Source organism: Branchiostoma floridae, chromosome 11 (assembly GCF_000003815.2).
Source record: "Branchiostoma floridae strain S238N-H82 chromosome 11, Bfl_VNyyK, whole genome shotgun sequence".
NCBI lineage: Eukaryota > Metazoa > Chordata > Leptocardii > Amphioxiformes > Branchiostomatidae > Branchiostoma > Branchiostoma floridae.
The window spans coordinates 1,840,479-1,855,988 of record NC_049989.1 but is presented as its reverse complement, the minus strand read 5'-3'; the positions used below and the strand labels follow the sequence as shown (position 1 = coordinate 1,855,988).

The window sequence follows — 15,510 nt, the reverse complement described above, 5'->3', positions numbered from 1 at the left end:
CGGATCACCCTCCGGGCGATCAGACCCGCGGTCGGGCTGATACCTTGGGCGATACGGAATACACCGTGTTGTATTCTATATTGATCAAAAGGTCAGGATTCAGAATTAAGACCTGCCATTCAAGAACTTCTGAAAACTTTGCTCCAGTCATGCATACCCTGGGACCCATCCGGGGTCGGGCAGCTTGGACAGTTTATTGGCAGCCCAAGACAGTCATGCCCGCCGAGCTCCTATTAGCGCCCCGGGGAATTTAAGCCCGATTAGGCTGAAACACCCCAGAGCGCTAATGTGAGATCGGCGGGCATGACTGTCTTGGCTCCCCGAACAAAACTCGCTAACAAATCTCGCTAGCTACCCGTCCTGTCTGGCTTCCCAGGGTAGTCATGCAGACTGCTCACATGATAACATACATAAACATTGCAGTTGCAGTAAAGTATGATAGTGTCACAGGAATACAACTCATCTGATAAACAAGAACAAACCAGAGGGTTAAGCTGACGATCATCTATTATCATACAGACAGAGAAGAAAAAGTACTGGAGATCCCAACTACTTTCCATCTATCGTCTACATGAAGATCCATCAATGACAGTCCTGACATCTATACCAGTGTGTCGCAAAGTTCTTTATTCACAACCACATATTTACAAGTGACAACATTTTGATACCTGCCGATCACTTTCCTCAGGGCAATACACCTTTTTCACACGGTGGACATGAAAGATTGAAAAAGAGGCCAATGTGGCAAACAAAAGACTGTCCATCATAATCAGGAGTTTGGCCAATAACCAATGATAGTGTGGCAATTAGCAAATCGACCAATTAGAAAATGGCTGAAAGTCCATCAAATATTTGCATTATTATTTTTTTATTTTGCATCTCTACGCTACTCTAAATTGCTACATCTTTTCTGTGCATAAAATTAGTAGACAATATTTATCATTTGACATCATATTTAGAAACCTAGCATGGGAGAAAAACTGAATGGGAGCTGATTTTATATTCAACTTTTGTTTGTTTGCCCCATTGACTTCATTTTTGTTCTGTCATGTCCGCCGCGTGAAAAAAATGTATACTGACTGGTTTTACTTTGCACTGCAGCTATTACTGCACTGTTACAAAGGCAGTCAAACATTTTTAACATTAAGAATTGTCCCCTGGCAGATAAATACTTAAATTTTGCCAGGCAACAATACTTAGAGGTTTGGAAACAATCATAAGTTACTTCTACAAAATGTGGTCCAAAATGTGACTGAGTTTGTATCCCCCCTCAACATGGTTCATTTATGTCCCATGTGTTTAGACATTTCAGTGCACTTAAGTGTTTTAAGTAGATGACGGAATGCAAGATTCCAAAGTGGCAGACAACAAAGTCAAATTATAAACAAATCATACACTTGTCACTTGTTACCAACTTTCTAACATTAGATCAGACTTAGTGACAATAGATGAACAACATTATCTAGACATATACATTTACTTTACAAAACCTCTCTTTTACATATTAGGCCATGCCAATCATTTTTGTTTTTTTTGTTTCTCAGACTTCAATAAATAATGCTAGATTGCCATATCAACATAAAAATAGAGTGTGAGGGGAAAGCCTGTATTTTGTTGCACAAAGTTACAGTCAAGAAACAGCCCTCTGTTTTCATGATGTCATCTTCTAAAACTGTACATGAAAATGTCTGAGAAATTTTCTAGTTCCAAGAAACTAAATCAGTATGAAAGAAGGAAGGAATCTCAGAAGAAATCGGTTGCTTTTTTCCTGGTAGGTCTTGTGTTGGGCAGGTTCAGAAGGTTATCCGACAGCGAGGAAGCGTCTGTAGTTGAACTTGCACTGGGGAGAGTTGGAGTTTTGCTGTGTCTTGGCGAGCGGCGTACGCTCAGAGGCGTGTTGCGCGGGGTGAGTCTTATTGGAGTGTTGCCTGCTCCCAAGCGAGCGGGCGAGGGACTGTAGCTCGCTCGCAGCGCCTTGTCGGTCGTGCTTCGCCGAGTGGAAGTTCGATTGATGAGTCTCTGAGCGGCTGGCGACATGGTGTTGAGTCGGTCCATCGACTTCAGGGAGCCGAAAGTCGGAGAAGGGCTAGAGAACAAAAAGAAATAATGGTCACTTTTGGATTCTAGAGAATATATGAAATGTATGTCTGGGTAGAGATTGTAATCCGATTCTACCAGTAGAGGTCCCAATTGAAGCCAAAAATGATTCATGCAACTCTAGATCAAAGTATTGACTTTTTGAAATTCAGAAATGTAGAATTCATAAATGAGAGACCACCCTAACACTCAGGATCAGGATCTCTACCGGCAGAAAGGGAGATTATGCCAGATCATTGAAATGTTACAACTTATGTAAGACTATGATTCTAGATGTCATGAAAAATATACAATATTAGCCTGAGTGAAAGCCTTTTTTGGTTTTATTCCACTCTCTTGGTTGCTTCTGTGGTTGCTTCTGTGGCTATGGAAGCAAACAAGACAGCAAAGAAAAGGTAAAAGGGCTGACATCCAGGATAGTACAATTTATGAAGAAAGTGATATAAGACATAGACAGACACACACTCTTGCAAGCAACAAAGTTAAGTTGACTGTGCAGTCTAACCCCTTTCAATCATAGCACGACCATGGCTGGGGGCTAGTTGTGAGTAAGGCCATCTATAGTAATCTAAAATTCATCTGTTTCAGCCGATTACAGGACTGTCTCCAGCTTTTTATTGTTTTGGAGCCCACATTGTTGATTTTCCTTGTTAAATATGTCACTTAAAGCCTGTGAAAACACATTTTCAACAATTTCATGTCATGAAGTTAAGAATTTGGGGACTGATTGGGTAAAAAAATGTCCGTCCCGACAAGCAAATTTCTATCCTGGGTCCTGCAGACAGCCCAGGCCTATTATGAATATTGACAAATCAAACTTGAAAGAGTCATCAGATGTGATCAAAGGAGCTAGAATATGACGGACTCCAGGCTACTCCCAACCCAGCACCGACCTTGAGTGTGGAGCGATAGTGAACAAAGCCATGGGAAGGCCCTGAATGTGTGACAGGGGCTTAACAGGTTGAAATGTATCTTCCTTCCCACACGGCGCTTTTGAGACTTTGAAAAAAAACCTCAAAGATAAAAGTGATCATCAAAATCCTTTCTTTGTCACCCACACCATTCATGTCCACTGACCATAGCGCAGGGTACATCCACTCTATGCATGACTTTATTGTGAAGAATTGGAGAGTTTTACAGGTCTGATTGCTTCGGGATTTAAAGCCTTTCGGTTATATCGATTCATATTTCATTCCAGAGAGGCCTTTGAAAAAAACTCTGATGTTTCCTGGTAAGGTCCTGACAAAATTAGGGCCGGTAGGAAAGATTCACTTTTTGAAATTTTCTCCCATTTCTTTAGATCCCTCCCAAAGTGATCTAACAAATACTGTAACTGTACAGTTTAACACTGTAAAAATGAAATGAATCTGAACACTAGTATTTTAAACATCATACATGTATTTTAGTTATACAGATATCCATTCCACGGCTATACCGGCTATATAGATACAGATACAGATACAGAAGCTGGTGTGTTACACTTAAAGGCAGTTACACTGGCTATATAGGTACCGATACAAAAGCTGGTGTGTCACACCAAAAGGCGGTTTTACCGGCTATATATAGATACAGATACAGATGTCAAATTTAGAATTTTGCCAGCGGTAAACCCATGACCAAACAAAAGGCTAGGGTCAGCAGGTTTTTGCTGAAGTCGATCAGTAAATCGGAAACATATCATCCTTTTTCCCAGGTCTAAGCTCCTACCTTGGCAGAGCAACAACTCTGCACCCAGAAACGTGGCAAAAATCCAAGAATGTTATCTGATGTGGAAATAATACGCTTTATAGTACCAGGGAAATCTACAGATGATTCCTATACTTTATTCTTTCATGATAAGCTACATTCTCACTTACTCAATTCAGGCACAGTTCCTCATCATTTAATCAACTGGAAGAAGTAAAAAAAGTGGAAGTAAGGTCTCCATTGGAAGCTACTTGCTGTGGAATTGACCACTAAGCCAGCTGATGGTACTACATGTAAGTCCTAGAAAAAGAGTACTGTGTTTACCGTAAAAAATACAGTCCTGTGTTTATGGTTTCTTGATCAAACCAAGCCAATACCTGCCAACCTTCGCCTGTTCTTTTCCTCAACTGCTAGCAAGGTGCATGGAATATTTATTCTAAAATGTAAAAACTTAATCTAAGAGATGAAAAAGCTCTATTCTTGTTTGTTGGAAAAGAAACAGACCCACTAAACCCAGGTCCCTCGCATGTTGACATTCTGCATAATCAATAGAAGTGTATCTATCTGATGAATAAATGATATTGAGAAGACCAGTGTGCTGGCAAATTTTATCTTTACATTTTTTATCTATATTTGTTGAATCACTTTACTGTAATTGTCCAAGTTCCCTGTAATAGCTAATTTTTCTTTCATATTTGCTATGACAGCTAAAATACCTGCATTTTTAAGCTCTTATTGGTTCCTGACAAAGGAAGAAGGAAAAGAAGAAATGGAAGAAGATATTGCCCTTGAGAAAGGCCTTGAACATGACTTTCCTCTCTAAAAATGAGGTTAAGCAAGTTTAAGGATAAAAGAAAGAAAGGAAGAAATCACACCAGCAAAAACAATTTGTTTTTCATTTGGGAAACATGATACATGTAACACTAGAGATAAGAAATGATTGTTCATATATCACCTTGCAAATGATGCTGTCATCCTCTTCAGTGCTTCCTCTTTCTTGGCGCGGTGGCTCTTGCCAATCTTCTCCACCAGCCCTCGGGCTAATCTCTCCCTTTTCCTCGGCTCATTTATCTGTAACAAACAACACACACGTGATACAGATTAGGTTTGGTGCTAATGTTCGTACTAATGTGGCGATCGTGTGGTGTAAGTGGCAGCGCCGCTTGCAAGCGCGAGCGTGGTGTAAAGACTAGCCAACTGCTGCCTACCCGTGTCAGGGATCCTAGCATGAGCATAATCACCCACAGAAAATAATTGGGTGCACAGCTCAAATTTTGGGTGCACCCAGTATTTTGAGCCCTGTACTAGTACTCCGTGGTATGGCTCAACATGCCATTTCATTCAAACCATATATTGCAAACTCAGAAAGTCAACACACGCATTTTCCACAATACAAACACTCTAGAAAAATCTACAATAAATAATACTATAATCCTTACAATACTTTTACTCTAGCTGTACCATTCTGTGCTACAAATCTACAAAGCCAGCGTAAAATAACAAAGCTACATTTCAATGCCTTTCATCTAGATAACTTTGATGTTCATGTCAACATAATCAAAGGACTACAAATCCGACATGCATAACGAGTAATGCTAATCCTTAATTATGATGGTAAGATGCAAGCCACATGGGTACATATATGTGTACATCAAAAGAAGGGTTTCATTCATGGGCAACTACAAAGAGGATTTGTACACAGAGAAAAATAGAGAGACAAGACGACGAGAAAAATAGAAGTCAAGAAACTTCAGTGTCCACAAACAAACAATTGTAATAGCAGAAATTCAGACCTCCAAATCAGGTAGTAGAATTTTCGAGCATGCTGCACTCGGCATGTACTGAGTATGTTAGAATTATTCGACGGAAGCCTGTGGGACATGGAAAGTTATCCCCCAGTCCAAAACACCTGTATCGAACATAATCGCAGCCCAGGTATGACATAAATCAAAATACAGGTTGGGGGCTATCTTTCAAATTTTACAAAGCATGCAAATGAAGAATGTGGATGAGGGGATGTTGTCAAACTGATGTTTTGCCTGCCATTTTGTATGTTTGTTAGTTTGTTTGTTTATTCTCTATTTAGCCCGGGTGAATGCATATGGCCTGACGACATTTTCCTCACGAAGCAACAATTTGATTTCAGAGAAGGCAGAAAATGAAGCGATGGTTTTTAATATCAGCTACTACAAATGTGCCCAGCTCACGTACCTTGAACCCGGGTGTGGTTGGTGCGGGTGTGTCAGACCCATCCAGTCGGAACGGTGTGCCCTCTATCTCACCCCAGGTCATCAGGGGAGACTCATCGACACCTGGGAGGGGGGGACAAAAAAAAGACAATTTAAGCACAAAAAAAGACAATTTAAGCAAAACAAATTAATGCAAAACAAGCATGCAATTCCACCCAACTGGTGAGAATGATATAGTTAACTTTAAAGGCAACATTTGCAAGCAAACAGATGTGCTCGTGTGCACACACATACACACACAAACACACATAAACACACACATGCACAAACACACACACACTCATGCACACACACACACACACACACACAAAGTGTACCAAAAATCCTAACCCTCTTGGCAAAGGCAACAAAAACTCATCACACCTACCAAATACCATGAGGATTCAGCCAAACCACACACAGACACACACACACACACACACACACACACACACACACACACACACACACACACACAAATACATACACAAACGGTACAAAAAACATAACCTTCTTCACAAAGGTAATAAAAACTATCAAACACTCATTGTGTCGTACCAGGTGCAGGTGACGGTGTCGCCACAAAACCAAAGCCGTTGACCTTGGGTGTGTCCTCCGGCAGAATTTCCTTCCCATCATGCCCTATTTTCCCTTTCTTGATCTGTGCGTTGACTCCGGCTACTTGCTGCAGTCTCGACCTGGCCACGTCCGAGTCGAATGGGGTTCTCACAAGTCTCGTGTTCTTGTGGAGGATTTCTCGCGGCTTCTTGAACACATCCTCTGCTGACTCGGTACCTGTAACATTATAATCAAACACATTTTGTAAAAAGGCATCAAACTGAAATAACTGATTCAGCAACAACTCAAAGGAATGATGAAAAATGGTTAATAATACCCTATTTTCTTAAATAATACAGTACACACTTTTAAAACTTTTCAAAATTGAAAAGGTGCTACAAGTTGTTGCCAAAGTTGGAGTGCATAAGTTGTTTGAGGTCAGTTAGATGTACTAGCTGATTTGTTCTACCAGTTTATTCTGAGTGATTTTTATAAGTTGCAGCAGGCAATTAACAAGTTTAAAGAGACAATTACAGTGGGGATTTATGCAAAATAACCTGGGGAAAACATTTGAATTCAATTTTCAGTTCAAGGTTTGTTCAAAATTGGTGGAGAAGGGTGCATACTTTATTTGAGTTTTTCCATTTTCCATTTCGGTCCCACTGATCTGTCTGAGACTTGCCCCAAATCAGGGGTGCATATTCTAATCGGGGTGCGTAAGAGAAAATGCTGTACTGAGGAAAAATGGACAGAATTGCTTTGATGTGGCTTGTGACTGGATGTGGGTGCCTGCAAAGGCAAATTTATATCACCAGAAACTGTCCTTGAACTACGAAATGAATTGAAATTATGCTTGACTTTGACAAAGTCAGACTTTGTACAGAATACTAAAACATTCCTACAGAAGAGAAAAAACAATCAGTTGTGACAAGAGTGGTCCATCTATGAATGTTTGGAGGTTTGTCAAAGTCATATTTCCCTCACAAGAGTATACGTCAGACTTCACATAAAATACTAAAGCCCATATCTCACTCACGTAAATGCAGAAACTTTTGCGGTGGATTAATGTTCGCGGTTTTCGCGGTGGCCGCTTTACCGCGAATTTAAAACCACCGCGAACATTTTTCCATGGCAGTAAGAGACTACAGTGCATGGTGCTACCGCGAAATTAAAACCAACGCGAAAAGTCCTTTTTCCCGCTAACGAGAAATTAAATCCCCGCGAACTTAAATACATTTACAGTATGCGAACTCTACAAACAAAATGACAGCACCCATGATGTCATATCATTCCATCATTCATCAAGAGACTTGCAGTGATTACACCTGTTGTCGGGTAGTTTGTATCCACAGGGCTCAAGATACCACCTGTATATGCAGGTTAGTGCAGGTAAAATTGCAGCTGTGCAGGTATTTCTGGTGTCTACCTGCACCTAACCTGCACTGGTCCATGTTTTGGGTTTTATACATAAATGTCCTATGGTGTAGGTGCATAATTTGTTATTAGCTGCATTGACTGTTACCACCTATAAAGTATACAAGAAAAAATAGCATCTGCAACATTTTACCAATTGTGATTTTTTCTTCTAATTTTCAGGCGACAAATTGGCACCTGTTGTCTAACAGTCGCAAACAAGGTGCAGCCCAGTGAGATATCCAAAAGACATTGCAATAAATCATTCTCTCTCTTTCTTATCCTGCCTCATTCCTCTTTTGCATTCCCCAATCTACCAGTGGAATCTAACTTACCTTCAGGGTAGTACATTTGTGTGATCTTTGCTTTATATTATAACTCCTTTATATCATAACTAAGGTGTCCACACTTGAAGGGGAACCAATTTTGTCAATTGCAATTTTTAAACTTTTCAGGTGACACTTTGGTGCCTGTTGGGAAACGGTCGCAAGCAGTTGACAACAGGCACTGCTCAGTAAAAAGACGATGCATTCCTCCTAACTCCTCTTTTGCATTCCCCAATCTACCAGTGGAATCTAACTTACCTTCAGGGTAGTACATTAGTGCGTTCTTGGCTTTATAACTCCACGTGTCCACACTTGAAGTGGAGCCCTCTATCGCCAGCTGCTCAGGACCCTTCAGCTGTAGGATCTCCTTCTGTTTTTCTGAGTGCTCCTTCTCGGCGTCGTAGAGCCACGCATGTTTCTGCCTGTTCTTTTCTTCTGTCACTTCCATGATGGTGCCGAAGGACGCGTTGTCTTCACTGGTGTTCTTGGCAAGGTACTTGTCCAAGGGTAGGTCTGTGTCTTGTTTCGCTGTAGAATTACATAGATTTGATTAGTCTCGGACGTATCTGCACAAGCATTTGAAGTGGAAAGAAAAAAAGCATGTCAACTTAGAGTGTTCATCCAGGTACTTGTCCAAGGGTAGGTCTGTGTCTTGTTTCGCTGTAGAATTACATAGACTTGATTAGTCTCAGACGTTTCTGCACAAGCATTTGAAGTGGAAAGAAAAAAAAAGCATGTCAACTTGGAGTGTTCACGAAGATTAGACATCCAGGTACTTGTCCAAGGGTAGGTCTATGTCTTGTTTGGCTGTAGGAATATTAAAAACTTTGGTCAGTCTCAACATTTTTCCTGATGTCTATCCTTCATATTTAGTTGTGTTTTTTTTTTTTTCACTTTACCTGGTTGTGCAAAAATGTCTATGTAAAACCAGTCTAAGAAACTGGTGTTCTTAGCGAGGTACTTGTCCAAGGGTAGGTCTGTGTCTTGTTTCGCTGTAGAATTACATAGATTTGATTAGTCTCTGACGTTTCTGCACAAGCATTTGAAGTGGAAAGAAAAAAAAAGCATGTCAACTTAGAGTGTTAACGAAGATTAGACATCCAGGTACTTGTCCAAGGGTAGGTCTATGTCTTGTTTTGCTGTAGAAATATTAAAAACTTTGGTCAGTCTCAGACATTTTTGCACAACCAGGTAAAGTGAAAAAACAAAACAACTTAATATGAAGGATAGACATCCAGGAAAAATGTTATGTAAAACCAAATAAATCAAGCAGCTAGATATATTCTCAAAAGAGCCAGATGTCTAAGACACTAGTGTTCTTAGCAAGGTACTTGCCCAAGGGTAGGTCTATGTCTTGTTTTGCTGTAGAAATATTGAACATTTAGTTTGTCTTAGACATTTTTGCTCAACCAAGTACAGTGAAAATGAAAAAAGAAACACACATCACATCAACTTTGAGCGTCAATGAAGACTGAACATCCAAGTACTGAGGTAGAATGCCTTGCTTTGTTGTGCTAATATATAAATTTGGTCTCAGTCATATCTTAGACATTTCTGCATAACCAGGTTAACTGAGAAGGAAAAAAAATACACACATCAACTTAGAGTGACAATGAAGGATAGACATCCAGAAAGAATGTTGCATAACACCAAGTACAAACGTAAATCAAGCAGCTAGATATATTCTCAAAACAGCCCGATGCCTAAGACAGCATCCTCTACTTTTCATTACTGACAAAACAACTCACACATCAACTTACGAGTGTTGATGAAGGATAGACATCCAGGAAGAATATTATGTACAATGTAATACTAATACTAATACCAAATAAATCAAGCAACTAGATATATTCTCAAAACAGCCCGATGCCTAAGACAGCATCCTCTACCTTTCATTACTGACAAAACAACTCACACATCAACTTACGAGTGTTGATGAAGGATAGACATCCAGGAAGAATGTTATGTAATACTAATACTAATACTAATAGTAATACCAAATAAATCAAGCAACTAGATATATTCTCAAAACAGCCCGATGTCTAAGACAGCATCCTCTACCTTTCATTACTGACACTGAGAATGTCGCTGATGATCGTTATAATCACCAGTCACTGATGAAAGATACCGGATGCTGTCAGCAACATTTGACTCTGTAGAGAACTGTAGAATGTTTCAGCCTCTTGATCCATGTTGTATTACGCAGTGTGTGAGCTAACATCCTGAAATCTATTCCACCGAGAGACAGCACAATTCTTCATTTCTGCCATGAGGGAAGAACTTGTTGATAGACACTGAGGTACTACATGTTTCCTTGAGTGCATGAAGGGACCAAGGAGAGGTGATTTAGTGCTTTGCAGCCCCGGAGGAAATGAAGAGATAACTCAGGATCTCACGGAGACTCCCTGCAAAGCAGCAAGATTAAAGACAGGGAGAATTCTGCTGAAGGACACTAGAGACGCAGTACTAGTCACCGTAGATTCACTTATTTTCATTTTTGCAAAGACTTAATAAAGTAGAGAAAAGGAAGTTTTCATGGTTTAAACAATGGATTTAGGAGAAAATTCAATATTTGAGGAGTTGCGATTTGTAAATGGAGAGGTCCCAACAAAAATAAAAGCATGACAAACATTCACGGTGATTTACATCATTCACCATGCCCCGGAGAGGAGATAGGCGTCGCCAGGGGACTAAAATGCCCATTGATACAGCACAGCACAACATGTTGTGCTGCCCCTACGGCTGTTTAATCAGCCTATGGCTGATTAAAAGGCTATGGGACGAAAGAACGAACGAACGAAACATTCAAAGATTTACAGTAAGCATACTACTAGTAGCTGGTTGTCACAAGACTTATGGAGCAATCACAGCACAAGATCCTTATCTCTCAACACACAGTACCCAAAAGGGATGACCTGTTTCGGAGCAAGTGTGGCCCAAGGCTTAGCACTTAACTCCCAGCTCATAGCCATATAATGTCAGATACCGCAAGAAGACAATTCATACAGTAGGACTGTAGGTGAATTCTTGTGTTCGACTACAGGTAAAAAAAATCTATAAAAAGGATTGATGAACAAAACTTCATAATAACTAATAAAAACTTTACTGTACCTACTCTACTAACATACCAGAAGATGCTATTTTTGCTGGGACTTGCACATATTTTCACAGCAAAAGGGGAAAGGTGTTTTTTGCTGTGTCTTAAGTTCGCAGTTGAAATGATTCTGTAGTACAGTACTGAGTAGTAATAGTGTACATTGTAAATGCATGTTTACAGTGTCATGAAGTCACAGTTGAAAGGTCAAAATGAAAACTGCAAAAATAAAACCAATGCGAATGTTTCATGTAGTACAAACCTGGCCTTGGCTTTACCCATTTCCACAGAATATCTGTTATCAAGATTAGAATATGATACAGACTAGAGTTTATGTGAAATTTGGCTGAATACCATTTGTAAAACCATGCGGGGGGTGGAGGGCTGTAACTTTCCCTTGAACTTGAAGTACAAAACTATAACAACTCTTATCGGGAAAAAAACAGAACTAGCAAAGGCATCCTCCTATATTCTGAAATTTTTGCCTTTCCGGGCTTTATTTTCATATTATCTATTTTCTGTAATTTTTTTATCCAGGATTGCACAGTTCAGTGATTGACCTCAGTGGGCCCCTGAACTATACAAATAAAATTTGACGCTGCTGAAATATCTATATTTTTCCTGTGTTTTATAAATATATAAATACATGTATATCCGGCATATTTACAGCCAGTAGGTACCTTATGTCTTTGAGTTATGAGGCTGATTTACGTGATCGAGGCACCAGCTTGAACACAGGACCCCCGTTTTACATCCCTTCTGAATTTACATCCCCTCTGAAAAACAAATTCGTGAATTCTTGGCCTGGCTACAGCATCCAGCCATCCTTGGGTGGTCTCCCATCCAAGTACTAAGTACTGACCGTACTGCACGTTGCTTAACTTCCGAGATTGAGGGGATTGGGTGTATCAACGCGCCACACGGCCGTAGCTAACATCAATAGAATATTGATAGCAAATGACATTATTGTACCTTTCTTCTCTGGAGGCCCGTCGCCCTCCTGCTGGCTGTGATTGACAGCTGAGCGGTGAGACGTCGGGGAGTCCCGTCCTCTGGAGCTGTCCACGTCCGGTGTCTCAAACGTAGCTGGTGTATCTGTGGACATGAAATAAACACAACATATTACTGTTATATTACTTTTGAATCTAAGTTCATTACTGTTATGGTTAAGGATCTCATATTATTTTTTTAAATCTAAATTCATTATTGTTATGGTTTGAGATCTCAGTTATATCATTTTTTAATCTAAGTTCATTATTGTCATGGTTATATTGAAATCATTTTTGTTATTCCTGCTGTCATTTTGTTGGATGGTTCCCCAACTTTTCTTTGTTTTTGTTTATTTGAAAACCCAATAAAAAAATTTAAAAAAAAACACAACATATTAATGGTAACTGTCTTTAATCTTTCAGACTTTCCAAAGTTCTATAGCATAAAACGCCTTTGACCTAAAGTATATAATATACCCAGTACACCAAATTTGTCCTGACCAAGCGCTTATGTCAGCGCTGTCTACAGGACCCGTCCCTCCGTCCCGGGACGGAAATTTACTTGTTGGGACAGAAAAATATTCCACCACATCTGTACCAAAAATCAGAGCTTGGTGACAGAAAAACTGATGAAGATGTATTCTTATAAGCTTCTTCTTCGTCGTGTTATCACTACAATTTTCTGATCCAGTACTCCACACACTCCCTTCCTCTGGGGGTCAAAGCTTCCAGATCTTCCCTGGTGCATGGAAGGGAAGGGGCAGACAAGAAGCTGCTCTTGTCCCGGTCACAGGCACTCTGTCTATCTGGGCTGAGACCCCACTTTGCCATATTGGTCTTGCATCTACCTGTGCCTGTTCTTATAAGCTTATAACAACAGATTAAAAAAAATCAACAATGTTGGCTCCCAAACAATGAGTAGGATGAAAAGAAACTTAAAAGCTGGAGACAGGCCTTGCCTAGAAACAAACATTTCAGCCTGCAATCCATCTTCCAATCATCTACAGTCAATAGAAGCTGAAGTACACAGTCTTTCAATATGATAGATTGCAAGTACATATTCAAACCCAACAAAGAGGCCTTTCATTTCTCTATTACAAAAGGGCAAGAGGGCATTTCCAAGTCCTTGTACAGTAAGTTTCTTTCCCCGGACAGCCAATTTGTGGACTTCTCTTGACGACAAGTTACATGTATCAGCCTTCAAAACAAATGTCCACCGCTACCTCCATGTACAATTATTTCCAACTTCTTCCTTTATTTCATTGAAGTGGTCTAAAGAGCTTGCTCTGAACAATCTCGTTAAAAAAAATGCATGTATGAAACAATTCCTTATCCTTACATGCCCCTGGTGTTTCTGTGTGCAGCCTGGTTGTGAGTCGTGTGGACCCGTACTTGATGGCTAACTCCCTCATCTTCTGGTGATCGTTGGTCAATCCTTCCACAAATGTGGTAAATTGAATAAAGGAATAAATGATTGCTTACATGCCCCTGGTGTTTCTGTGTGCAGCCTGGTAGTGAGTCGTGTGGACCCATACTTGATGGCTAACTCCCTCATCTTCTGGTGATCGTTGGTCAATCCTTCCACAAATGTGGTAAATTGAATAAAGGAATAAATGATTGCTTACATGCCCCTGGTGTTTCTGTGCGCAGCCTGGTTGTGAGACGGGTGGACCCGTACTTGATGGCTAACTCCCTCATCTTCTGGTGATCGTTGGTCAATCCTTCCACAAATGTGGTAAATTGAATAAAGGAATAAATGATTGCTTACATGCCCCTGGTGTTTCTGTGCGCAGCCTGGTTGTGAGACGGGTGGACCCGTACTTGATGGCCAACTCCCTCATCTTCTGGTGATCGTTGGTCTCCACAGCCTCCAGGTATTCCTGCTGAGCCTTCAGCTTTGTCAAGTCCGGGAAGAAGTCTCGCTGGATGATCGTCTCAAGGTCCTGAGGAAGATGAAGAAGAACTTGTTTGATGCAGTCCAATTTTTGTATAATTATATCATTGACAATAATACAGTGCAAGAGGTCAGAGGTGAAGGCCCATAACTTGTGAACAAATCTTGTCTATAAAACCATGCTTCGTTACATGTCTATTGCTTAGAGTTCTGTAAAAACAGGTGAATTATTGTATTTCTAAGACTGATCCATCAGTTGGTAGACTGCCATTCCTAAGATGATGGCTATTTGATGGCTGAAACTATGAGCGTGATCAACCCTTCAATGCGACGTTAGCATCTGTTTGCAGATGAGACATTTGAACTGTTTGCACGTTCAATAAAGAAATCGGAAGCGTCCAGAAGTGTAAATTCTTATTGTCCATCCGTACTTCTTACGTTACACTCTCTGTGATGAACTCTCATCTTAGCAGTATTCCCAAAGACCAGGGAAGAACATCTACCCTTCATACAGTTCTACAGTTCTACCAAGCTCTAATTACTTTATCGTCCTCTCAATTTCTCCTACAAACCCACACTCCTACTTTAATATTTGGTTGCAAAAAAGTGACAAATCCCAGATGTCTGGAAGAATCTATGAGTCTTCAATGTACAACTTACCTGCACATAGGTGTCCTCGTCCAATACTTTCTTAGGAGGCTTCTTTGCTTTGCCCCCCTCCCCACCGTCTGTGGTAGAAACAGCCATGGATTTCTCGTCCTTTTTCACGAGCGCCATGGCTTACAGTTCACCTCTGTTCACTCTCTTGCTCAATTCAATAACTCTCCTTAGTTCTGGTGCTATTATGATTTTCAAAGTCGTAAATATCACGAGTTACACGACAAAAAACTGCATCGTTCCAAGACAAATCGTCACAACAACGCAACCGGAAGTAAGATGAGTTAGGTCAAAGGTTAGGGAACGTATGTGACGTCATGTGGCCTTTACTGTGACAAGTGAGACCCTGCATCACGGTGAAACTTTAAATGAGTGAAATCCGTCAATGAAATCCGGAGATATTAATATCCCCCTCTTTATATGGCACAACGACGGTTTCTATAACTTCTAATGCTAACAGTGACAATAGGATTATGTTTGTTTCCAAATTTGTTTCCAAACTGAAAAGACAAGTTGTATGCAAAGCAAATCAGCACTGCAGTTACTATCCAAAGTTGACAGATGTCGC

At 40.3% G+C, this 15,510-nt stretch overlaps 1 protein-coding gene across 4 annotated transcripts; it reads right to left on the bottom strand.

The window, feature by feature from the left end:
* Positions 1-607: 607 nt before the first annotated feature.
* On the bottom strand, positions 608-15,270 carry LOC118426398 (splicing factor ESS-2 homolog). Of its 4 annotated transcripts, XM_035835762.1 has the most exons (8): positions 14,946-15,270; positions 14,160-14,334; positions 12,375-12,497; positions 8,567-8,836; positions 6,570-6,806; positions 5,995-6,095; positions 4,739-4,854; positions 608-2,086 (listed from the first exon to the last, which is right to left on the bottom strand). In XM_035835762.1, exons 1-8 carry the CDS (start codon positions 15,060-15,062, stop codon positions 1,744-1,746), a joined length of 1,482 nt encoding a protein of 493 aa, XP_035691655.1. In that variant the 5' UTR covers positions 15,063-15,270; the 3' UTR covers positions 608-1,743. The 4 variants fall into 4 exon arrangements, with proteins under 4 accessions (XP_035691655.1, XP_035691656.1, XP_035691658.1 ...); XM_035835763.1 differs by lacking the exons at positions 14,160-14,334; positions 14,946-15,270 and adding an exon at positions 14,017-14,138; XM_035835765.1 differs by lacking the exons at positions 14,160-14,334; positions 14,946-15,270 and adding an exon at positions 13,874-13,987.
* Between the last annotated feature and the right edge of the window lie 240 nt (positions 15,271-15,510).